The sequence below is a fragment of the Natrix helvetica genome (assembly GCF_964273705.1).
Source record: "Natrix helvetica genome assembly, chromosome: 16".
In the NCBI taxonomy this organism is placed as follows: domain Eukaryota; kingdom Metazoa; phylum Chordata; class Lepidosauria; order Squamata; family Natricidae; genus Natrix; species Natrix helvetica.
The window spans coordinates 3,280,998-3,304,579 of record NC_138563.1 but is presented as its reverse complement, the minus strand read 5'-3'; the positions used below and the strand labels follow the sequence as shown (position 1 = coordinate 3,304,579).

Sequence of the window (23,582 nt, the reverse complement as noted above, 5' to 3'; positions counted from 1 at the left end):
TTTGATCCTGTAAGCCGCCTGGACTGAGTACATTTGTTGAATAAATACGTACACAATCAATAAATAAATATTTTCTCAGTTTTAACACAGTCGCTGCCAGCTGTATATAAATTGCACTAATGAACAGCTCACCCAATCAATGCTCTGGGTATCAACTTTGTTTTCACCAACTTAAGAAGACGAGGATTCAAAGATTTTTTTTGTTTTTAGTTGCGAAGTTGTGTCCGACCCAATGCAACCCCATGGAGAATGTTCCTCCAGGACTTCCTGTCCTCTACCATCCTCTGGAGTCCATTTAAGCTCATGCTTACTGCTTCAGTCACTCCATCCAGCCACCTCCTTCTCTGCCGTCTTCCTGTTTTAGCCTCCAGTCAATACAATACAATACAATAGTAGAGTTGGAAGGGACCTTGGAGGTCTTCTAGTCCAACCCCCTGCCTAGGCAGGAAACCCTATACCGTTTCAGACAAATAGCTATCCAACATCTTCTTCGAGACTTCCAGTGTTGGGGCATTCACAACTTCTGGAGGCAACTTCTGTTCCACTGATTAATTGTTCTCACTGTCAGGAAATTTCTCCTCAGTTCTAAGTTGCTTCTCTCCTTGATTAGTTTCCACCCATTGCTTCTTGTTCTACCCTCAGGTGCCTTGGAGAATAGCTTGACTCCCTCTTCTTTGTGGCAACCCCTGAGATATTGGAACACTGCTATCCTGTCTCCCCTAGTCCTTCTTTCCATTAAACTAGACATATTCCCAGTTCCTGCAACCGTTCTTCATATGTTTTAGTCTCCAGTCCCCTAATCATCTTTGTTGCTCTTCTCTGCACTCTTTCCAGAGTCTCCACATCTTTTCTACATCGTGGCGACCAGAACTGAATGCAAATATTCCAAGTGTGGCCTTACCAAGGCCTTATAAAGTGGTATTAACACTTCACGTGATCTTGATTCTATCCCTCTGTTGATGCAGCCTAGAACTGTGTTGGCTTTTTGGGCAGCTGCTGGCAAATGGTATATAGATTCTCCTGCTTGAGCAGGGGGCTGGACTAGAAGACCTCCAAGATCCCCCTTCTCGCTCTATTCTGTTCTATTTATTTGTACCCTGATTTTATTCATATATGTTTTTTGCCTAGTTTTTAAAAAAATTATCTCTTTACCCCGAATTGTACATCCTGTGCTTGATGGATGGATCAAAAGATATCTGGCTTTAGGCGGTTTCCAAGAATTTGACCAGAGCGATTAAGAAATCAAAAAGGAAATGGTTAGAAGCGGAAGGGGTTCACTGCTTGGGGTTGTGTTTTTAAACAATTTTTTAAATTTTGCTTTTTCACCTTTCTGAGCGGCATTTGTAGAAGCAAAGGGAAGCCTTTGAAAAAAATAATAATTTCCCTAGGGAAAAAAGAAAAAGAGACATTAATTCTCCAGATGTCCCTTAGCAGCCAAGCCAAGCAAGCCTGTTAAAAAATGTAAATAAATAAAAATTAAAAATAGAAGCTGTCGCTAAGAGAAACCCACTGTCCTTGTTTGGACTTTCATGGCAGTTCTGGACAAAGACAAGCATCTCACGGGTTGTGGATTCTCTGTGTGTGGTGTGTTGTGTTGTGTTGCGTCTGTGTGCATGCACGCATATGTGCGAAAAAAAAAAGTTTTTATTTTTCCACCTGTAGCCTCTTCAACAGAGGATCAATCAAAAGATGATGAGGCTAGAGGAAGATTGAGAAGCATTACTTGTAGAGACATATATTTACTATGGGATTTTTTTGAGGGGGGGAGAGAAAGCATAATATATTCTCTTTTCTTTCTTTCTTTTTTAAATAATAGAGCACATCTTAAAGCATGCTGGCTGGGAATTCTGGGAATTGAAGCCCACCCATCTTAAAGCATGCTGGCTGGGGGATTCTGGGAGTTGAAGCCCACCCCTCTTAAAGCATGCTGGCTGGGGGATTCTGGGAGTTGAAGCCCACCCTTCTTAAAGCAGGCTGGCTGGGGGATTCTGGGAGTTGAAGCCCACCCCTCTTAAAGCATGCTGGCTGGGGAATTCTGGGAGTTGAAGCCCACCCTTCTTAAAGCAGGCTGGCTGGGGGATTCTGGGAGTTGAAGCCCACCCTTCTTAAAGCAGGCTGGCTGGGGGATTCTGGGAGTTGAAGCCCACCCCTCTTAAAGCATGCTGGCTGGGGAATTCTGGGAGTTGAAGCCCACCCCTCTTAAAGCATGCTGGCTGGGGGATTCTGGGAATTGAAGCCCACCCCTGCTGGCTGGGAATCCAGGGAGTTGGAGTCCTTCTCTCTTAAAGCATGCCGTTTGGGAATTCTGGGAATTGAAGTCCACCTGTCTTAACAGTTGCAGAGATTGGGGGACATTGCTTTAGGTATATTATTTAAGATGATTTCAGAATAAAAATCGGAATATTTCTCTTTTCCCTCCTTTATTTTGGTGGGTTTGGGCTCAGGGGGAGGAAGAGCACGTGCTCCAGCGCCCGGGAAAGCAGGGAGTCACGTGATCCGAGCGTTCTACCCGCCTCACTTACCCATCCACCCCCGCGAGGCAAGGAGCCGGATGTGAGGACCGGCCTGTGGCATAGATATAGGAAAGTGTAGAACACTTTCGGGTTTGGGTTTCCACCACATAATATTTGAAATATGGGCCGGATTTCAATTACACAGGTGGAGAGCTTTAACAAAAAAGACAGCAAAATTTGTTTTTTTTAAAGGAGTCAATGGGTTTTTAAAAACTCAATTCCATTTTTTAAACTCTTTTTCATCGCGTTAAAAGAGGACTAGGGCTCCCATGCGGCTTCTGCCTCTCCTGAGTCGGCTTCCAACCCATCCTCCAATCTTGTTTTTCTCATTAAATCTTGATTTCTCCCCTTTCCCTCCCGTCTGCGCTTTAGGGGGAAAAAAAACCCGAAATGTGAACCCGGAAGGGAACGCCTGTATCCCTCTTTGCATTTCTTTTTTTTTTTAAACAGGCATAGTTCTAGGGTCCATGCCTCCTGCGCGTTGTTCCGTTTCTCAGGCGACCCTTTTACGGAAGTGACGCCGTCGAAGAAGCGGAAGTGACGCCGGAGGGGAAGTTTCTCCCCGAAGGAGGTGGAGGTGGAGGCGGCGGCGGCTTCAGCCATGTCAGCGGGAGCCTCGGGGCAGCGGGAGCCGGGGGCCTCGGGCGGGTGAGGAAGGCGGCCTGGCGGGGAGGAATCGGGGACGGAGGACGGGTAAAAAAAAGCGCCCGAGCGGGGCCTCCTGGGCCTGCCGGGAACGGACTACAACTCCCATCAGCCCCTGCACCCCTTTTCCCCAGCCCTTCAGCTGACCCCCGCCCCTATTATCCCTATTTGTGTGTGTGTGTGTGTGTGTGTGTGTGTGTGTGTGTGTGTGTATAATTTATATAAAAAGTATGTATAATGTATGTGTGTGTATATTATAATTATACATATTATAAATTTATATACACACAAATACATATACATCATATACATTACCTCATATACATACATATATATATATATATATATATATATATATATATATATATATATATACACACACACACACACACACACACATATATACATCATATACATATATATATATACATATACATCATATACATATACATAAACACACACACACACACACACACACACATTTTTATATAAAATAGTGTGTGTATTACATATAGCCCCCGGGTGGTTTAAAGACATCTCTTCCCCTTTAGAGTCGTGTGAATCCCCCCCCTCCCCAAAGGATTTAAAGAAATTAAATTAAAAATTAATTTAATTTTCCTTAAACAATTTAAGGGAAAGGGTGGGGGAGTTGAGGGACTGCGGAAAGGGGGGGGGGAGAAATCTCCCAATTTTGTGTCCTTTTATTTGGGTATTGCCCTGAATTGGTGATATTCTTTGGAAGGGCGCCGAGCGGAAAATATGTTAAAAATAAATATATTTTTTTAATCGTAAATGTGCTCCCCAAAGAAAAATGACAAGAGTGCAGCAACAGCTCAATGGAGAGCAACTTAATCTCTCTATTATTCAGTTTATTAATTAGTTCATCCATTATGTTTTTATATCTATATCTATATCTATCTATCTATCTATCTATCTATCTATCTATCATTTGTCTTTCTATATCTCTTATCTATCATCCATCCGTCTATCCTGTATCCATATGTCTGTCTAACCTATATCTATGCCTGTCTGTCTTTATTTATGTATCTATCTACCTACTTACCTACCTACTTTCTGTTCTGTCTACATCTCTGTGTCTGTGTGTCTGTCTATCTTCCCTCCATCCATCCATCCATCTTATCTATCCATGTCTTCTATCAATATCCTCTATCTTGATCACACCCCAAAGCAGGCCTTGACTTCAGCTCTTTTTTGTTCTCTCTGCCCTCTTTTCACCCCAAAATTCTGCCCTGGGGGCCTTCCGGAGCTTGGCTGGGCTCCAGTCTCCTCACTTGGTCTTCTTTTGGTCTCTGGGTTTCTTCTTCCTCATCTTCCAGGCTTCTCCTCTTCACTCAACTTCAGCTTCACCTCCTGAAGCGTCAAAAGTTTCCCCCAGGAGCTGCCTTTCCTTCTGAGTCTTCTGCTCCTTTTCTGGACTTTTCCAGAAAACAGTGAATTCAACTCTTTTTGCTTCAGCGAATTCAACTCTTTTTGCCTCAGGAATTGGGGCATCCTTCTGGGTCTTCTTTGCCCAGTTTTCTTCAGCACCAGGGCTGCTTGGCCTCTTTTCCACCTCCCAAAGGGCCAAAAGTTTCCCTCAGGAACTGCTTTTCCTTCTGGGTCTTCTCCTTTTCTGGACTTTTCTGAGGTGAGCAGCGAATTCAACTTTTTTCCCCTCAGGAATTGGGGCTTCCTTCTGGATCTCCTTCAGCTTCAGGGCTGCTTGGCCTCCTTCCCGCCTGCTGAGGCTCCAAGTGACTTCAAGCTCTTTTTCCCCTCAGGAGGGCCTGCCTTCTGGGTCTTCTTTTCCCCTTCTGGTCTCCTGAGGTGGGCAGTGACTTCATCTCTTTTCGCCTCAGGGGCCGTGACTTCAGTCTTGTCTTATCTTCTCTTCCTTCCCTCACAGTCTCTCTGGGCAATCTGACCCTCTCCCTCAGCGGTGGCCCCTTTTTATACTTGAGGCACTCTCCTCCCTGATTGGTGGAGCGCCTCAAGGGGCCCAGCTTTTGATTCGCTCTCTCCAGCCCCAGCCACCTCATTGGTTCTTCCTTGAAAACCTGCCGGCTGTTTCCAGGTTTCATTTCTGGGTGGATTTTGAAGCGAAAAATGGATGGGTGAGAATTATTTGTTCAAGGTCCTTCTTTCAAGTTGCTGATTTGGTCTTTCCCCCGATTTCACAACAGCAACAATGACCGTGAACTGCAAAAACAAACCATTAAGTGGATTCATAATTTAATTTTTTTATTAATTCATGGATCTGAATTCAACCTAATTGTCAGAAGAAGAATTTGGGGTTCCAGCTCAGGGTTGGGCAAGAAGAAATAAAAAATGAGATGCAGACAGTATTAAGGAAAGAAGAAATATTTATTCCTAAAAGTAAGCACAGTTGGATTTTGGGGGCAGCCACCAAGAAATGGGGTACAGCGGCAGATTTTTATAAGGGGAGTTTGGGGTGTCACATGATAATTCTAGGGTGTCCCTTGAGGGGCATTTGTGTGTCTGTGTGTGAGGTATTTTTATTCTTCTGAACATGCACTTTCTCTGGGAGAACTAATTTAATTAACTCTGTTTGCAGACCTTATCCTTTGATATGTGGATTAGGTCTGGGTTACTTATTTTGGTGGGGGGAGGTGTTTGAGGAAGTTAAAGATATTTCCCCGTTTGCTATTTTTGCTTGATTAATTTAATTCCAGCTTGCCCGGCAATTATCTAGTGGAGACACTGATCATTGTGGATTCTGTTCATATTTTAAGGGAAGCTGGAAACAGTATAAAGAGTAAAATATATTTTAATATAAAACTTCTAATGCTACGATGGGTCACGGAGCAGAATTGCAGGTTCTGATTATGGAGAACAGAAGCAAAGTATTCTAGAACGTCCAAAGGAGAAGGAAGATTTGAGAAATAAAAGACCTAGCGGACAGAAGCAATTAAAAAAAATTATATTCCCCCCCCCCCCCTCATTTCCAGGCGTCGGAGCAAATGGGACCAGCCGGGGCCTTCGCCAGCTCTCTTTCTCCTTCCTGCTACCACCCCTGTGGCCGGCCGGCCCATGCAGGGCAGCGGAGACGGCATGTTGGGCTCAGAAGGCTCGGCGGCTCCTTTGGGAGCTTTGGATGCCGCTGCGGCAGTGGCCGCGAAAATCAACGCCATGTTGATGGCAAAAGGGAAGCTGAAGCCCTCGGCCAACTCCGCAGACAAGGTTAGTGGTTAATGGAGGTGGGTGTTGTGGCCCACCAGCGGCCAGCGGAGCTGGCAGCAGATTCAGACACTGAATCTGATAGTGAGGAGGGTTGGGTAGGAAGATGGGCCACTCCTGGAGTCTGGGGAAGGATCGGATGAGGGCTCTGTGTCCGAGGCAGAGAGGGGGCCAGAGCCGTAGGCCAATTATCATCTGCCTTCGGAGTCAGGCATCAGTGAGGCAGAAGAACAGCTGGAGCCTGTTCCCAATGTGCGCATGTGCAGAGCTGCCAGATGAAGGGAAGAGCTAAAGAACGGGGAGACTTGGGAGTAAGGCCACAGGTGGACGATGAATGGCCCCTCCCAGAGGGAATAAAAGAGGAGCTACAGGGGAGTGGAGTCTGCAGGAGACCATTAGTTCGCTTCATTCATTCGGGACTCTCCGAGACTCCTGGCCAAGTTTTGCAGATATCGCCCTGGCAGCTCTCCAAGCCAGATAAGGTCTGTGACTATAAATCCTCCCTTGAATCCTCCCTTCTGATCTTCGGCAGCTCCAGGCTCCAGGCAAAGGCTCGTCGGTGAACAAAAGCAAAGATGATCTCGTGGTCGCAGAAGTGGAAATCAACGATGTGCCACTCACGTGCCGAAATCTCCTAACAAGAGGACAGACGCAGGACGAGGTCTGGTGCCCTATCCAGGAAAGCGGGGGGGGGGGGGGGGGGAAGGGGAAGCTCTGCAGTACCTTAATTTCCCATAATATCAGCTTGATAGGCTTAAAACAGGTCCGTGCCACCGCCTTATATTTCTGGGAGTTGAAATCCACCCATCTTAAATCATGCTGACTGGGGAATTCTGGGAGTTGAAGTCCACCCTTCTTAAAGCCTTCTGGCTGGGGAATTCTGGGACTTGAAGTCTTCAAATTATCACGGGGCCAAGAAACCCTGCGTTTCCTTTATGTTTTCTTCCTTTTGATGGGTCAATCTGCCTCTTTATCTTCCCAACAAGCCACAGGAAAACCATCATTTAAGTGTAGCTTGTTTGTCGTGATTTGAGGGGGGGCGGGGAGAAGGGTCCTGCTAGAAACGCCTTCGCGAAAGAGACAATTCAGAGGAATTTGGACCTTCCATGGAGCTTTTTTCTCCCATGGCTGATTGTGATTTTTTCCCCCTCCCCCTTTCTCCTCTTCCTCCCCCCCCTAACGTCTGCAGATAAGCAAACTCAGTGGGGCGGCAGTCTCGACCCGGGGGCGATACATGACCGTGGAAGAGAAAATCAAAATTGGCCCTGGGTGTGTATTGCTGTTGTTTCCATCTCCGTTTTACCTCTTTCAGAAGGAAACCACTCGTTATTCTCAACTCAAAAGATATTTTTCTCAGCATCCGAAGTCTTCGTCTTGGGCTCGGATGATTAAAAATAAATAATGAAACATGCCTTCCTCTGTTTCTCTCCCCAGAGATCGTCCCCTGTACTTGCACGTCCAAGGACAGACAAGGGAACTGGTGGACAGTAAGTCGATTCGGTTTGGATTCGGGGTTGCAAAAATGTGGGGGGACTCGGGCATCAGGAAAGAAAATGTGGCTTCCTTCGCGTTCCTGTGGCTGATTTTGTGGCTTAGTCACTCCCAAGTGCTGGCTTGGGAATTCTGGGAGTTGAAATCCACTTGTCTTAAAGCATGCCTGTTTGAGGAATTCGGGGAGTTGGAGTCCACCCATTTTAAAGCATGCTAGCTGGGGGATTCTGGGAGTGGAAATCTACCCCTCTTAAAACACACTGGCTGGGGAATTCTGGGAGTCAAAGTCCACCCCTCTTAAAGCATGCTGGCTGGGGAATTCTGGGAGTTGAAATCCACCCCTCTTAAAGTACACTGGCTGGGGAATTCTGGGAGTTGAAATCCACCCCTCTTAAAGCACACTGGCTGGGGAATTCTGGGAGTTGAAATCCACCCCTCTTAAAGCACACTGGCTGGGGAATTCTGGGAGTTGAAATCCACCCCTCTTAAAGCACACTGGCTGGGGAATTCTGGGACTCAAAGTCCACCCATCTTAAAGCATGCTGGCTGGGGGATTCAAAGTCCACCCCTCTTAAAACACAGTGGCTGGGGGATTCTGGGAGTCAAAGTTCATCCATCTTAAAGCACACTAACTGGGGAATTCTGGGAGTTGAACTCCACCCCTCTTAAACCAAGCTGCCTGGGGGAAAAGCCACTGTTCGCTTGAGACAAGGGACTCAGTTCGCTTAACGTCCACGGCCACCAAGGTTATAAAATCAGGCTGGACTCCCTTAATGCCCGCCTTGCTTAGCAACAGGAAGGTAAAGGTTTTGCCGCGTGTGACGCCGTTGCTTCGTCCCTTGCAGGAGCTGTCAACCGGATAAAAGAAATCATCACCAATGGGGTCGTCAAAGCAGCCACCGGATCCAGCCCCACCTTCAATGGGGCCACGGTGACAGTCTACCACCAGCCCGCCCCCATAACTCCCTTGCCCCCAGCCGTGGGGCAAAAGACGCCCTTCCAGTCTGGCGGAGTAAGTATTGCTAGAGAAGGAATTTTCCCAGCTTGGTAGCGTGGTGGACGGGACATGTTCAGTTTAACTCTGCTCTCTGCTTCGGGTGGGTTGATAGGATGGGCAGAGCTAGGAGATTCGTGTTTCTTGATGGTTGCTAAATCCAAAGGCAGAGATTTATTTAATACCACTCTATAATGCCTTGGTAAGGCCACACTTGGAATACTGCATCCAGTTTTGGTCGCCACGATGTAAAAAGGATGTGGAGACTCTAGAAAGAGTGCAGAGAAGAGCAACAAAGAGGATTAGGGGACTGGAGGCTCAAACATATGAAGAACGCTTGCAGGAACTGGGTATGGCTAGTTTAATGAAAAGAAGGACTAGGGGAGACATGATAACAGTCTTCCAATATCTCAGGGGTTGCCCCAAAGAAGAGGGAGTCAAGCTATTCTCCAAGGCACCTGAGGGTAGAACAAGAAGCAATGGGTAGAAACTAATCAAGGAGAGAAGCAACATAGAAATGAGGAGAAATTTCCCGACAGTTAGAACGGTCCGGGGGGAATTCTGGGAGTTGAAGTCCACAAGTCGTTAAAAGTTGCCAAAGTTCTAGAGAACCCAATGCTAGAGGATTAAGAAGGCCTGGTCCGTTGAGCAGGGCTAGGCCGAAACCGTCCTCTTACAGAAATGCGATGGAGAGAGGGGTCCAGCTTCCAGACAGCAGTGACCTCACTGTGCCATCCAACAGTACCCTCTAGATTTCCTCCGAGAGAAATCAGCTGTTTGCCCCCAGAGGAGAAGGGTGTTGTGGCCCGCCAGCAGACAGAGGAGCTGACAGCAGATTCAGACAGTGAGGAGGGTTGGGGAGGAACATGGGCCAGTCCTGGAGTCTGGGGAAGGCTTGGACGAGAGCTCTGTGTAGGAGGCAGGGAGGGGGCCGAGGCCGTCTGGCAGTTCTCAGCTGCCTTCGGAGTTAGACAGCAGTGAGGCAGAGGAACGGCTGGAGCCTGTTCCCAGTGTGCGCATGCGCAGAGCTGCCAAAGAACAGCTCAGACATCAGGGTCAACTTGGGAGTAAAGCCGCAGGTGGATGTTGAATGGCCTCCTATAGGACATAAAAGAGGAGCGAAAGGGGAGGGGGCTTTTGCAGGAAACAATTTGGTCCTTCGTTTGTTAGATATGTTTCAGGAGTGTGAAGATCTGTCCGTGAATCTCAGAGACTCTGTGCCCAGAGTCTTTCCTTGCATTTGGGAAAATATTTACATGGCAGCTTTCCAATCTAGATAAGGTCTGTGGTCATAAATACTCCTTTGAGAGGCTGTTTGCCAGGCCTCGGCTGAGTGTGAAGGAGAGGAATTCACCCTCGTTTAATAAAAGGGGTTTCTGCTTCGTACTTTTTTGGGGAAGCCTAGGTCAGAACAAAGGGCTGGAGGGTAAATTACACGCCGGTTGCCCAGCATCCGAATTTCGATCGCGTGAATCGGAAGCGCGAATCATGCTGTCGTAACCGTTCGCTGAAGGAATGGTCGTCAAGTCGAGGACTACCAGCCGACAAAGTAAGAAAAAAAATGAATCGGCAGGCCGAAGCAGGTTCCCCCGAGCGACCTTTTGGATATGTGTTTTTTTTTTTTTTTAACAGATGCATTACGTTCAGGATAAGCTGTTTGTGGGCTTGGAACACGCTGTGCCCACGTTCAGCATCAAGGAGAAGGTGGAAGGGCCGGGCTGCTCGTATTTGCAGCACATCCAGATAGAAACGGGGGCGAAGGTGTTCCTTCGGGGGAAAGGCTCCGGCTGCATCGAACCCGCCTCTGGCCGCGAAGCTTTCGAACCCATGTACATATACATCAGGTAAGCAAGAAGACGGGATTCCTTTAGATCAGAGGTTGGAAGGAAACGATACGTTTGGGGACCGCAACTCCCAGAATTCCCTGGGAGTCAAAAGTCCACAAGACATAAAAGGGTCACGCCCTGCCTTTAAGATCAAGACATCTACCATCGTGATTTAACGACCCCGTAATCCCTTGCGGGGTGGAATCCAGACAACTGAATGAAGCTAGCCGAGTTCTTGAATGGCCAGATGCCCTTCCTGTTGCCAGAGCGGAGTTTTAATATGCCCCTCTACAATGAGAGTTTGTTAACAGTTTTGAAAACGTTTTGCTTTCTTTTGGGGTGGGGGTGTTTATTTTTCTCCCTGCCCACGACTTTGTGGCTACCCTGACAGGTCAACAGTTTTGCAGATGTTTTAAAAATGCCGGGAGGGCCCTGTTTTGCAAGGGGTGGGAACTAATGTTGGAGCAGCGTACTGATCAGGTAGGCAGGTAGAGTGGCATTGAGAGAGAGAGAAAGAGACAGAAAGAGAGAGAGAGAAAGAGATGATAGAGTAGGTAGAGAGAGAGAGATGACAAAGAGGGAGAGAGACATGATAGAGAAGGAGAGACAGATATAGAGATAGATGAGAATGATAGAGAAGATATGATAGTGTAGAGAGGGAATAGAGAGAGAGAGATGCATGAGAATGATAGAGAAATGATAGAAGGAGAAAAAGAGAGGCAGAGATAGACGAGTGATAGAGAAGATAGAGAATGAGAATGATAGAGATAGATAGATGAGAATAATAGAGGAGAGAAAGGAGAGAGAGAAAGAGGCAGATAGAGATAGATGAGAATGATAGAAAAGAGAGATAGAGGAGAATGATAGAGAAGATAGAGGGGAGAGAGAAAGAGAGGCAGATAGATAATGATGGAGAAGAGTGGAGAGAGAGAACGAGGCCGATAGAGATAGATGAGAATGAGAGAAGAGAGAGAATGAGAATGATAGAGAAGAGAGAGAGATGAGAATGATGGAGAACATAGATAGATAGATAGATAGATAGATAGATAGATAGATAGATAGATAGATGATAGATAGATGATAGATAGATAGATAGATAGATAGATAGATAGATAGATAGATAGATAGATAGATAGATAAAGAGAGAGCTCTTCCACAATGCTGCTCCACCTGTCAAGGGGCTTTCTCCTGGTTTAAGTTCCTGAAACTTCTAAAATTCTTTAAAACTCCTAAAACGTAAGAAGATTCCTTCATCTTTCACGCTGAACGCTCCTTTCTTTCTCTTCCAGCCACCCCAAGCCAGAAGGCCTGGCAGCAGCCAAAAAGCTTTGCGAGAACTTACTACAGACTGTGAGTGACTTCTCAACCCCCTTAACTAACTTCTAACCGCTGCCCTTTTCCTCCCTTAACTCCTTCAGTGGCGAGTAAGGTCGTTAAATGGGGCCAGGCTCCCGTCACAAAGGTTTCCCTTAGATAGACTAGAAATTTGAAGCGCACTTTTTGTTCACGAAACCGAGGATGGCCTGTACTTAGCAGCCGTTCCCCTCAACGCCCAAGTTGCCGGCACCAATTATGGTGGCTAAACGAGGATGACCCGTATAAGACAAGCTTCAGGGTAGATTGGTGTTCTCTCTGAGGCTTCCCAAGAGCCTGAAGCAAATCCTTGTCACGATAAAAACCCCTTTTCTTAATTGGCTGCGAATTCTGCTCCTTCACATCCAGCAAAGTCTTTCAAGGGAGGATTTAAAGTCACAGACCTTCTCTGGCCTGGAGAGCTGCCAGGCTGATCTCTGCAAAACTTGGCCAGGAGCCTCGGAGAGTCACGAACCAATGAAGCGAACTGATGGTCTCCTGCAAACTCCACTCCCCTTTCGCTCCTCTTTTATTCCCTCTGGGAGGGGCCATTCATCATCCACCTGTGGCCTTCCTCCCAAGTCTCCCCCTGTTCTTTAGCTCTTCCCTTCGTCTGGCCGCTCTGCCCTTGCGCACACTGGGAACAGGCTCCAGCTGTTCTTCTGCCTCACTGATGTCTGACTCTGAAGGCAGCTGAGAACTGTCAGACGGCCTCGGCCCCCTCTCTGCCTCCGACACAGAACCTTCATCAGAGCCTTCCCCAGACTCCAGGACTGGCCCAGGTTTCTCCCCAACCCTCCTCACTGTCCGAATCTGCTGCCAGCTCCTTCTTCCGCTGGCGGGCCACAACAATTGGAAAGTAAAATAATTCCATAATTGAGGGATGAACTGTTGCCGTCAAAGAGGGGATCATTGCAGAAAGCCTCTGATGATGATGATGATGATGATGATGATAATAATCGATTAGTTTAATTATCAAATTAATTAAATTGGGTCCTGATGACCGAATCTGCAATTCCTTTTAAGGTCCACGCCGAATACTCGCGGTTCGTGAACCAGATTACTCCCGCCATGCCCTTAACAGGTAGGTCGTGACCAGCGGCTCAGCTACAGCTAGTCCTCGACTTACAACAGTTCATTTAGCGACTACTCCTAGTTGCAACGGCACGGGGAAAAAGGGACTTCAGACCGGGTTTTTTTCAGAGTTTACGACCGCTGCAGCATTCCCTCCCCCCCCCCCCCCCCGGCTTTCACGTGATCAAAAACTCAGCGGTTTGGCAGCCGGTTCGCGTTTACGACCGTTGCTGCGTCCCAAGGTCATGCAATTTGCCCCACCCCCTTTTGCGACCTTCGGACCAGCAAAGTCCAGAAGGAAGACCGGGATCGTAACTGATCCACTGCGGTGACCCACTTAAGAACTGAAGGCAAGGGAAGACGTAAAATGGGACAAAACTCACTCTCGCAAATGCCTCCACTTGAGAACAAACCAATGTCTCACTTAAGGACAGAGGTTTTTGGCCTCGTGGTCGTAAGTTGAGGACTTACCTGTATTTCAGGTTTCTGACCTGGGAGGGATGGGTTGGATTGTTCCCTCTGGGGTTTTGGGGTTCTCCAAACCTAAATCCCCCCCCTTTCCTCATTTCCACCACGTTCATTCCAACGTTGTAAATCAACCTGTTCCAATCCAGCCGTTCTTTTTGCCTCCCATCAGGATTCGCACAACCAGCAACCATCGCAACCGTTCCCCCCCAGCCGCCGTACTATCCCCCCAACGGCTTCCAGGCGACCTACCCCATGGCTCCGCCCCCTCAGCAGCCGGGCCAGCCTCCTTACGTGATGCCAGGCATCGGTCCTCCGGCAGTTCCTATGGCACCAGGGGTACTGGCCCTCCCCACCAGCGTCCCTCCCGTGCCCACCCAGTACCCCATTCCGCAAGTCCAGCCCGCTGCTACCACCAGCCAGGTAAGAAAATGCAGCGCTTTCTTTCAAAGTAAAGTTTAAATAATAATAATAACAACAACTCCCAGGTACTTGGAAAGGCTGACTATAGGTAGATTAAAATGCTGTAGACTAACGTGCCAAATCCAGTCTGAACATTTGACTCAATGTGCGATGAGATAATAGTAATAGTAATAATAAGAAGAGGAGGAGGAGGAAGAAGGAGAAGGAGTAGGAGAAGAGGAGAGCTTGGTACGCAGATGACTTACTCTCTGGAAACAAATACTGTGGGGGAAAGACACCCCTAACACCCCTCGGGGTGTCTGTTCTGTTAAGATACAGCCTGTTGTGTCTTAAAATGGATTCTACTGTACTGCCGTCAAACGGCTTCTACTGTAGAAATTAGAAATTACGTTCGGTCCGGACATTTCCCCCCCTATCAATAAATACTCAGGCTAGGTCGGGTTATCGGCTAGTTTTAAATATTTTAACATGCTAAAACGTCGTTTTGTTGGGCCAAGTTTGGCCAAGGCCAGGGAATCGGCTAATACAAGAATAAAGCAGAAGAATAAAATTAAAGAATACAACTTTCTTCATTGTGTCTTTTGAACGATGGTTCCAACCTTAGGGGTCTGTTTCAATATTTTTTTCATGGTGCGTCTGTTTCCAGACCCCGCTAACTGCTCCTTTCTTGCCTGCTGCTCCTGGAAAGACGCCCCTGCCGAGTGGGACGCAGCCCCAGATGCAGTCTCTTCCTCAACCGGGTCAAAAGCGGCGATTCACCGAGGAGCTACCCGACGACCACGAATCCGGATTGTTGGGATATCAGGTGCAGTAAGCCGCCATCGTTTCCTTACCTGCTCCCCGTTTCACCTTTGAAATCAAAATGATTGTCGGTGTCCTGATCCAGCTCCCCAAACGCAACACACCCTCCGAAGTAAACTCGAATGTTTCCTTTATTAGGAGCGCCGTCAACCCTGGCAAAAAGTAGGATAACAAGTCCGTCCAGCCATAAGATGAATCGTTGTCTGCGACATCTATTCATCTCCGCCCCATGCCTTTGTCCCCAGAGCTAGGGTGAGCTTCATTAGCAGCGGTGGCTCTTCCGTCCCAAGGACCGGCCCGTAGATTTCCACTGCTCTCCTCTCCTCTGCCTTCTGTGCATCCGCGCATCAGGCACTGGACCCAGCCGTTCCCCCTCTTCCTCATCAGCCCTCTCCAGACCTGGGGGCTGTTGACTCCCCATCTGAGGGCTGATGGACAACCCAGGTTCCGCCTCTCTCTCTGTCTCTCTCTCTCTGACAGCTCCATTCCCTCTTCCCCCTGGGAGCTCTCCGATTGCCCCGAGGCTGACCCTGATTGCCAGACCTCCTCGTCGTCCTCTGATTTGACTTCTGGAGGGTCCGGTGGCCGACAGCCCACAACAGTAGAGCTTAGCTTACCTCCATAATTGTCATTCAAGCATTAGCTGTGCTGACCGTCTCTCCCTAGGGGCCAGTTCTGCTGAAGAAGGGACCATAGGACGTGTAGCGTTTAGGCCGGAGGTCACCACGGGCCTTTTCAAGACTCCGGGTGGTGTTTTTGGGGATCTACAGTTAGGCTCACAACCATTCACTTTTAACAGCGGCGCTGAAATGACCCTTCCCCCCCCCCCCTTACGACCGTTGCGTTCCCAGCGGTCACGTGATCTAAATTCAGAGGCTTAGCAAACGGCTCGCAGTTATGATGGTTTGCAGCGACACCCCCCCCTCCCCCTTGGGAGTCACGCGACCCTCTTTGGCAACCTCCCGGCAAGCAGAGAGAAGCCGGATTCGCTTAACGATCGGGTGACAAACCTAACGGCTGCGGCGAGATTTGCTGAGCCGCTGTGGCGAGAACGGTTGTTAAAATGGGGCAAAGCTCCCTTCACCGCTTTGTCTCGCTGAGCCCTGGATATTCGGGGCTTGATTATGGTCGAGGTCTTACCTTTATTTGCGGCAGCTGCTGTCCCAAGATGGACAGAATAGTGGACAGGGTTGTCCCCCCCCCACACCCCCATTTTTTTTTAAAGCTCACCAAAGAGGTTGCAGGCGTGAAAAAAATTAGATTTGCAGTTGAAATTTGCGGCTTTGTTTCCCTCTTGAGAGCCACCGCTGAGCGATGAAACTCAACTTTGGGGTTTCAAAGCAGATTTTAGGGAAGGGGGGGAAGGAGGAATTTGAAGGGGGGGGGATTTGGAATAATCTTTTCCAACAGAAGCATTTTGGGTCCGGGTTTAAAGCCGGCAGCCCAGATTTAGAGGTGAGAATCCAGAGATTTTGTTAAAATGCTTTTCAATAAGAAATGCTTTCAAATAAATAAAAAAAATGGGAAGACGGTTGGCTTGGGAATTGTAACTCACAACAACTTCAGTTTTCTTACCTGGGGCGTGAAAACAACAGGGAGGGGGAAAAAAAACCACCCCACCCTTCTTTGTGTGTTGCTCAAACAAAATTGCGTATCGAGTCATCCAATGTCGCGTAGTCTTCATTTAGAGAAAAGATAACGCTCGCTTTCCAAGGCTCTCTTTATACAACACAAGGGGAAGAAAACTTGCAAACCTGTGAGTTTTGCTCCGCGAAGTTTTTCCTAAACTTTTTGGAAAAGAACGACGACGATAGGCGTTTGTAGAGTTAGGCCACGCACCTGTTGGGCGGAGTTCCCTATCCTGTAACGACCGGTGAATTTTCTGAATAACTTTTGCCCAAGAGGTATAATCAGATATTATACCCGCTTTACGACCGACAGCGACAATCGCAAGTCGAGGAGCCCCCTACTAAATGAAATGGAAGCAGAAAAGCCCACGGAAACACGGCGGGGTAAAGATAGCTCCGAATTTTTAAGTCGGGGGGTCTTAAAGACGCCGCCAAACTGCTCCGCCTTTGGCTTCTGGATTGTAAAATAGAAATAAATTTCCCTGGCTTAGTTAATTCAATTTTGAGAGAATTATTCCTCAGCCTCGTTTTGCTCCTGGTTAAAGATAGCGTCGGTACCTCTAAAGCAGGGATCGGCAACCTTAAAACCCCAAAGATCCACAAAGATCCTAACTCACCGTTCAATTCTGGAGCCTACCGGAAGTCCAATTTCCCCACCATAGAGTCTCCTCCTAGCGCAGCGTCCTTTTTCCTCTACCTGTCCTAACTGAAAGTGCTATCAATTGTGGAGCCGACCGGCGACAGGGGGCTGCAGCGGAGGGATGAAAGAGTCACATGCTGCTCCAGAGCTGCGGGTTGCTGACCCCTCCTCTAGGGCTAAGCAATTTCCAAACCTCTGGTCCCTAAAAAGAAATCCCCAAATCTCTAGGAAGCTGGCCGTATCCTTATTTAAGGAAACGAAACAGGAAAATGTTGGGCCTCCGCAAAAGAGCTTTTTTTCTTTCTTTCTTTTTTTTTTCATGAAGGAGCTGATAGCTCACGTCCGTGTTTTAGGTTTGCTAATGCCGCTGTGTTTTTCTGCTCATAGCATGGACCCATTCATATGACTAATTTAGGTACAGGATTCTGCATCCCGACGGACATGGATGGGACAGGCCCGAAGCCAGCAGGTTCCTCGGGAAAGGAGAGAGAGAGGGACAGGTGAGTGGGGACACCCCTGCGGGGGTAGGCTGGGCCATTCGGAGAAACAACAAACCTGCTCTGAGACATGCTAGAAATGTACAGGTAGCCCTTGATTTACTACGTTTCGAAGTTGCAACGGGCGCTGAAAGCCAAAATGGCTTTGCACCGCTTTTCACCCTTGCGACCCCATGATCAGTTGTTCAGGAGCTCGGCATATTTATGACGGTCGCAGTGCCCCAGGGTGGTCCCGTGATCGCCTTTTGACAAGCGAAATCAGTGGAGCGCCGCTAACTTAACGGCTGCCGCGATTCCCTTAATAGCCGTGGGAAGAAAGTTCGTAAAAGGGGGCCAAGCTCCCCGGACAGACTGCCTCGCTTTTAGCGATGTAAACGTTGGGCTGAATCGAGGTCGTAAGTCGAGGACTACCTGTCTTGAGATTAAGCTTTAATTATACTTCTTATACCAAAGAAGATCAAGGCAGAGAAATCTTGGGCTTCCTTCTCACAGTTTCCCGTTTTCCCGGGGCGAGCTCATTTTCTCTCAAGGGTTGCTCTATATTTCTTTTTAAGACCCTCTTTTCTACTTGGTGAAGAAAGGAAGGTCTCCTCTCGCCACAAACTTCCCCTTCACTCCCTTTCTTTTCCTTTTTTGGACCATTTGTCCTCCCCTCAACTGTTTTTAGTACGACTGAAAAAGAAAACCTTGGCAGGACAAGGTAGAATTCTATACGTTTTTTAGTGTTGTCCTTTGTTCTCCGAACAATCAGACTTGGTTCCTTATCTAACCCCCCTCCCCCCCCCTGTCGTCTGCAGACAGGGATGATGGGGCTTAAGGTCCATCCACTGAGCACGGGCCAAGTCCGGGGTAGACTGAGAATTCAAGGCGGGGCTAGAACTCCTTGTCTCCTGTTGATTGGCCCAGAGTCACCTAGTCAGCTTTCATGCCTAAGGCGGTACTAGAATTCCCTGTCTCCTGGTGATTATCAGACCCAGTGAGCTTTCATGCCTAAGGCGGTACTAGAATTCCCCGTCTCCTGGTGATTATCAGACCCAGTGAGCTTTCATGCTAAAGGCAGGACTAGAATTCCCCATCTCCTGGTCGATGTCCCACCCAAGCTGGCTTTCATGCCTAAGGCGGTACTAGAATTCCCCGTCTCCTGGTGATTATCAGACCCAGTGAGCTTTCATGCCTACGGCGGTACTAGAATTCCCCGTCTCCTGGTGATTATCAGACCCAGTGAGCTTTCATGCCTAAGGCGGTACTAGAATTCCCCATCTCCCGGTTGATGTCCCACCCAAGCTGGCTTTCACGCCTAAAGCGGGACTAGAACTCCCCGGCTCCTGGTTTTTATTCCCCAAACCCTCTCCCTTACTGGACACCCTCTCTCTGTCTCCAAACAGGCAGCTGATGCCACCACCACCAGCGTTACCAGTGGCCGGAATGAAGCCGGAGACTGATGACCGAAACGGGTCCTTGGGGGGCAGCAACGGTGAGTGTGTGAGGCCTAGAGGCCTGCCATGTCTTCTTTGCGGTGATGGGCGTCTCGAAGCCTTCAGCTTCTCTTCGCTCGGTTGTAGTGGGGTCCCCAAACCCCGAGTGGATGTGTCCCTTTGGGGGAAGAGGGGAGGGGTCCTTGTGCTTCTCCCCTCTTTCAAGCGAGGAAAAGGGTCAGGTTTCCGAAAAATGCCTTACCAGCCTCGGGCCAAGTTTCAAAAGAAATCCAGTCATCTCAGCAATAGCCATGTGGAGTCGGATCTAAGCCTCAGTTAAATTATGGCTGAACTTTACTCCCGTTTCTCCCCTCCCCTCAGTCTGTGTCATCAATCACATTCACCAACTGCAGCTTGTAAAATGTCCCCTTTCCTCCAATGTCAGCTTGATAACAGACGTGGAAATGCTTTTAGAAGTTGACATAAGGATTTCTCAGTCCTGCCTAGGATATCTTGTCTCCTTGCGGGAATGCGCCCCCATCTCCCCGAACCGAGTTCGAATCCGCCCCTTCCCCATTCTCTTTTCTCCCCCCCCCCCATCTTTTCAATAGTGACGGGTGGAAACTAATCAAGGAGAGAAGCCACTTAGAACCAAAGGAGAAATATCCTTGACAGTTAGAACAATTAGTCAGTGGAACAGCTTGCCACCAGAAGCTTGTGAATGCTGCTCCAACACTGGAAGTCTTTTAAGAAGAGATTGTCTGAAGTGGTGTAGGGTTTCCTGCCTAAGCAGGGGGTTGGACTAGAAGACCTCCAAGGTCCCTTCCAACTCGCGTTATTCTATACACCCCATTCAGCTGCCTCTGGGACCTGGGGTGCACGAGACGCTATTCTCTTTTTCTCAGGAAGCTGTGGCAACCCCCAAGCCAGGCAGAAACAGGAAGACCACCTGCGACATGCATAATATATGGTCCTCAATTTAACAACAGTTCAATTATACATTATAATATCCTCCCTAGTTGAATGCTGATTAATATAGTATGACAATATTAGAATAGAATAGAATAGAGGAAATGAATAGAATGGAATAGAGAACAGAATAAGAATATAATATAATAAAAATAGAATAGAATATAGAATAGAAGAATAGAATAGAATATAGAATAGAAGAATAGAAAAGAATATGGAATAAAATAGAATATAGATTAGAATAGAATATAGAATGGAATATAGAAGAATAGAATAGAATATAGAATAGAAGAATAGAAAAGAATATGGAATAAAATAGAATATAGATTAGAATAGAATATAGAATAGAATATAGAATAGAATATAGAAGAATAGAATAGAATATAGAATAGAAAAATAGAAAAGAATATGGAATAAAATAGAATATAGATTAGAATAGAATATAGAATAGAATATAGAAGAATAGAATAGAATATAGAATAGAAGAATAGAAAAGAATATGGAATAAAATAGAATATAGATTAGAATAGAATATAGAATAGAATATAGAAGAATATAGAATAGAATATAGATTAGAATATAGAATAGAGTAAATATATTAGAATACAATACAATACAATAATGAATATAATAGAATATAGAAAATGATTAGAAGAATAGAATAAAAAAATAGAATAGAATATAGAATAGAAGAATACAATAGAATATAGAATAGAAGAATACAATAGAATAGAATATAGAATAGAATATAGATTAGAATAGAATATAGAATAGAGTAAATATAATACAATACAATACAATACAATAATGAATATAATAGAATATAGAAAATTATTAGAAGAATAGAATAAAAAAATAGAATAGAATATAGAATGGAATGGAATAGAATAAAAAAATAGAATGGAATGGAATGGAATAGAATAGAATACTTTATTGGCCAAGTGTGATTAGACACACAAGGAATTTGTCTTTGGTGCATATGCTCTCATTCTACATAAAAGTTGTAAGTGATAAATCATGATCATAAGTCATCATAAAAATCCATCCATCATAAGATACATAAGATAGTGATAGTCATAGGATGCTAAATAAAACAATATAAATCGTAAAGACTACAAGCCACAAATGATAGTCAAAATTAGAAAAGGAGATGGGTAACAGGAAAGAGGAGAAGACGAATAGGAATACTGCCTTACTAAATAGTTACTAGACGGTGTTGTGGGAATTAGCTGTTTAGCATTAATTTCCCACCCCTTAAAACAAAAATAAAAAAAACAAACCCGATTTTAATTTTGATTTTTACACTACTAAACCCGCTTGCAAATTGTTAAGTTTGCCACCTCTTTTTTTTTCTTTTTTGGAAAAAGCAATTTGGGCAATCTATTCTTCCTTTTTTGACATATATTCTTTGAAACGGAGCGCTCCCCAACCGCACCGGCCTCGCTAACTTTATGTTCTGTTTCTTTTTTTCTTCTTCTTTTTTTGTGTCTTTCTCTCTCTCTCTCTCTCTGTTCTCTTACATGGTACTGGCGGACTACAACACCTTTGGCGGGACGCCGTGTCGCTCGACATCCACCGATCTGGGGGGTGAAACGTTGATTTCGGGGGCCTTCGAAACGGTGTCCGACTAACGTTTTTGTTCTGTTTTTGTGTTTTTAAATTAACCTGTTTTGGGGGAATCGTTTGATCTTTCTCTTCCCTTTTTTTTCCTACCTCCCCACCCCCTTTATTTTGGGGACTGGTGTGGGGGGCATGTGGGGCGGGGGAGGGCTGGTTTTCTTCTTTTTTTTTTCTTTTTCCCCCCTTCTCTTTCGTCCTTTAGATCACCCATCCAAGAAGATGAAAGGCCGAGAAAAGGAACTGGGGCTGGTGGCCTACACCGGTGACTCGTCGGACGAAGAGGAAGACCACGGGGGTCTTAAAAATGCAAGTAGCTACTCCCAAACCTGGAGGCTAGGATACCAGTATCCGTCGTCACAGCAGCGGGCGAAGCAACATATGCCGTTCTGGATGGCCCCTTAGGGTCCCCCCGTCTTCGCCCTTCCGCCTCGAGCAATAAAACCGCATGTATTCCGATCAAGAGACAAGTCCGCGCAGACCCAGAAGCTCCTCCCCCTGCTCTCTGCACACGCTTGTGAGATGCAGTACGCCTCTATTTTTCTTTTCTTTTCTTTTCGTGTGGCTGGGCTGTTTTTTTCATGCCCCATCCCTCCCCCTCTGGTACCGAACATCCGCCGTTTGGAGCGACTCACGGTTGGGGGGGGAACCGCCAGATACTTTGACGACACGACAGCCGATCCTCTGCGGATTGCGTGGGATCACTCACCAAGGAGCATCCTCGCCTCACCTGGGCTCCCGAATCTTCTCCGTAGCGGCTTTTGGGGGAAAAGGCTTCCGGAAGAGGGGCCAGCCAGTCAGCCCGCTTGGCCCTCTCGACGTCACACCGGCTGCCGTTCCGTGTTCGTTTCTTGCTGGGAAGGATTTCTGCCCCCTCCTTCCTCCTCCGGGCTGTGTGCGTGTGACACTTCCCCCTTCTGGAACGGAGAACAGAAAAAACTTTTGCTTGATCATTATTATTATTATTATTATTTGACTCTAGAATCCTTTCCCAGATGGGGTCTCTGTTCCTTTTTGTTCCCCCCCCCCACAGCTGTTTATTTTTAGCATTTTTATTTTTAGCATTAGAAAATTGCAGCTTTCGTAGCTGTGTAAGCACCGTTTAGATCCGGGTGGAGTTTTTTTTTTTTTTTATCTGCCTACCTGGCGGATAACATCTTTCCGTTTCTTGGCTTTTCTTAGGCAAGGGACGGCACAACGGAGGGAAATTTAGGCAATTCAGCTCTTAGAATTTAAAATCTTGGCTTCCTCCACCAGCATTGGGTTCATTTTGGTATGGTTATGTCTTCCTTTCTGTTCCAAATTTGCGAGCGGCGACCAGATTTCATTCTGTGGTGGTTTTCCCCCCCTCCCTTGTTTTTTTTTTTAAAAATAATAATAATACATGTTCTGGAATCGGTAGAAGTCAGTCCTAAGCCGATTGTTTTTAATCGTCGTTTCGGAACTAACCGGGTTTCCCCAGTACTGTTAGATATTAAACACGGGGTATAATCTTTTTATGTTTTTGCACAATGAAATGCGCAGCCTTGGGAAAGTGGAACCGCTTTCTCTCCCGTGTGTTTAGACCGCAAAAACAAAAAAAAAAAAAAGTATTTAAAATAATTGGAACAAAAGGGTCGGATTATTTTTCCTTTTTTTTTTTTTCCTGGCGGGTTTGCTTCGCCCCACCCCCACCCCAAACTTCAGTCTGTTCTCTGATTTTTCTACATGTTGTAAATAAATTGAACCATAATTTCACGATAAATGTACAAATGTTCACTTCCATTCTTGTCTTCTTCTTTTTTTTTTTAAGGCAGTCTGGTGACTCCGGTTTCTAGCAAGCTACAGCACTCAATGCATTGAATCGTAGTTTGTTTTTGGAAAAAAATTGTTTATTTGGTTGGTTTGGGGAAGGCAGGGAAGGCTGGTTGAAGAACCTGGAAGTTTTCCTAGGTTTGCGTTTCATTTCCCCTAACATGTTGAACTATGTAGGTTAACCTCAGCAACTTTGAGATGTGTTGACTTCAACTCCCAGAATTCCCCAGTCATCTTCT

At 46.6% G+C, this 23,582-nt stretch overlaps 1 protein-coding gene across 3 annotated transcripts; it reads left to right on the top strand.

The window, feature by feature from the left end:
- The first annotated feature begins 3,040 nt into the window (after positions 1-3,040).
- Positions 3,041-23,313, top strand: KHDC4 (KH domain containing 4, pre-mRNA splicing factor). 3 transcript variants are annotated; one of them, XR_014176584.1, is made up of 14 exons: positions 3,041-3,161; positions 6,128-6,359; positions 6,889-7,017; positions 7,546-7,625; positions 7,791-7,843; positions 8,693-8,859; positions 10,474-10,685; positions 11,957-12,017; positions 13,047-13,104; positions 13,732-13,982; positions 14,629-14,787; positions 17,467-17,551; positions 18,934-19,022; positions 21,755-21,815. XR_014176584.1 is itself a non-coding variant. In XM_081968182.1 (14 exons), exons 1-14 carry the CDS (start codon positions 3,115-3,117, stop codon positions 21,952-21,954), a joined length of 1,809 nt encoding a protein of 602 aa, XP_081824308.1. In that variant the 5' UTR covers positions 3,041-3,114; the 3' UTR covers positions 21,955-23,313. The 3 variants fall into 3 exon arrangements, 2 of the variants coding, with proteins under 2 accessions (XP_081824308.1, XP_081824307.1); XM_081968182.1 differs by having other exon boundaries at positions 14,671-14,787; positions 17,439-17,551; positions 21,755-23,313; XM_081968181.1 differs by having other exon boundaries at positions 17,439-17,551; positions 21,755-23,313.
- Positions 23,314-23,582: the final 269 nt, after the last annotated feature.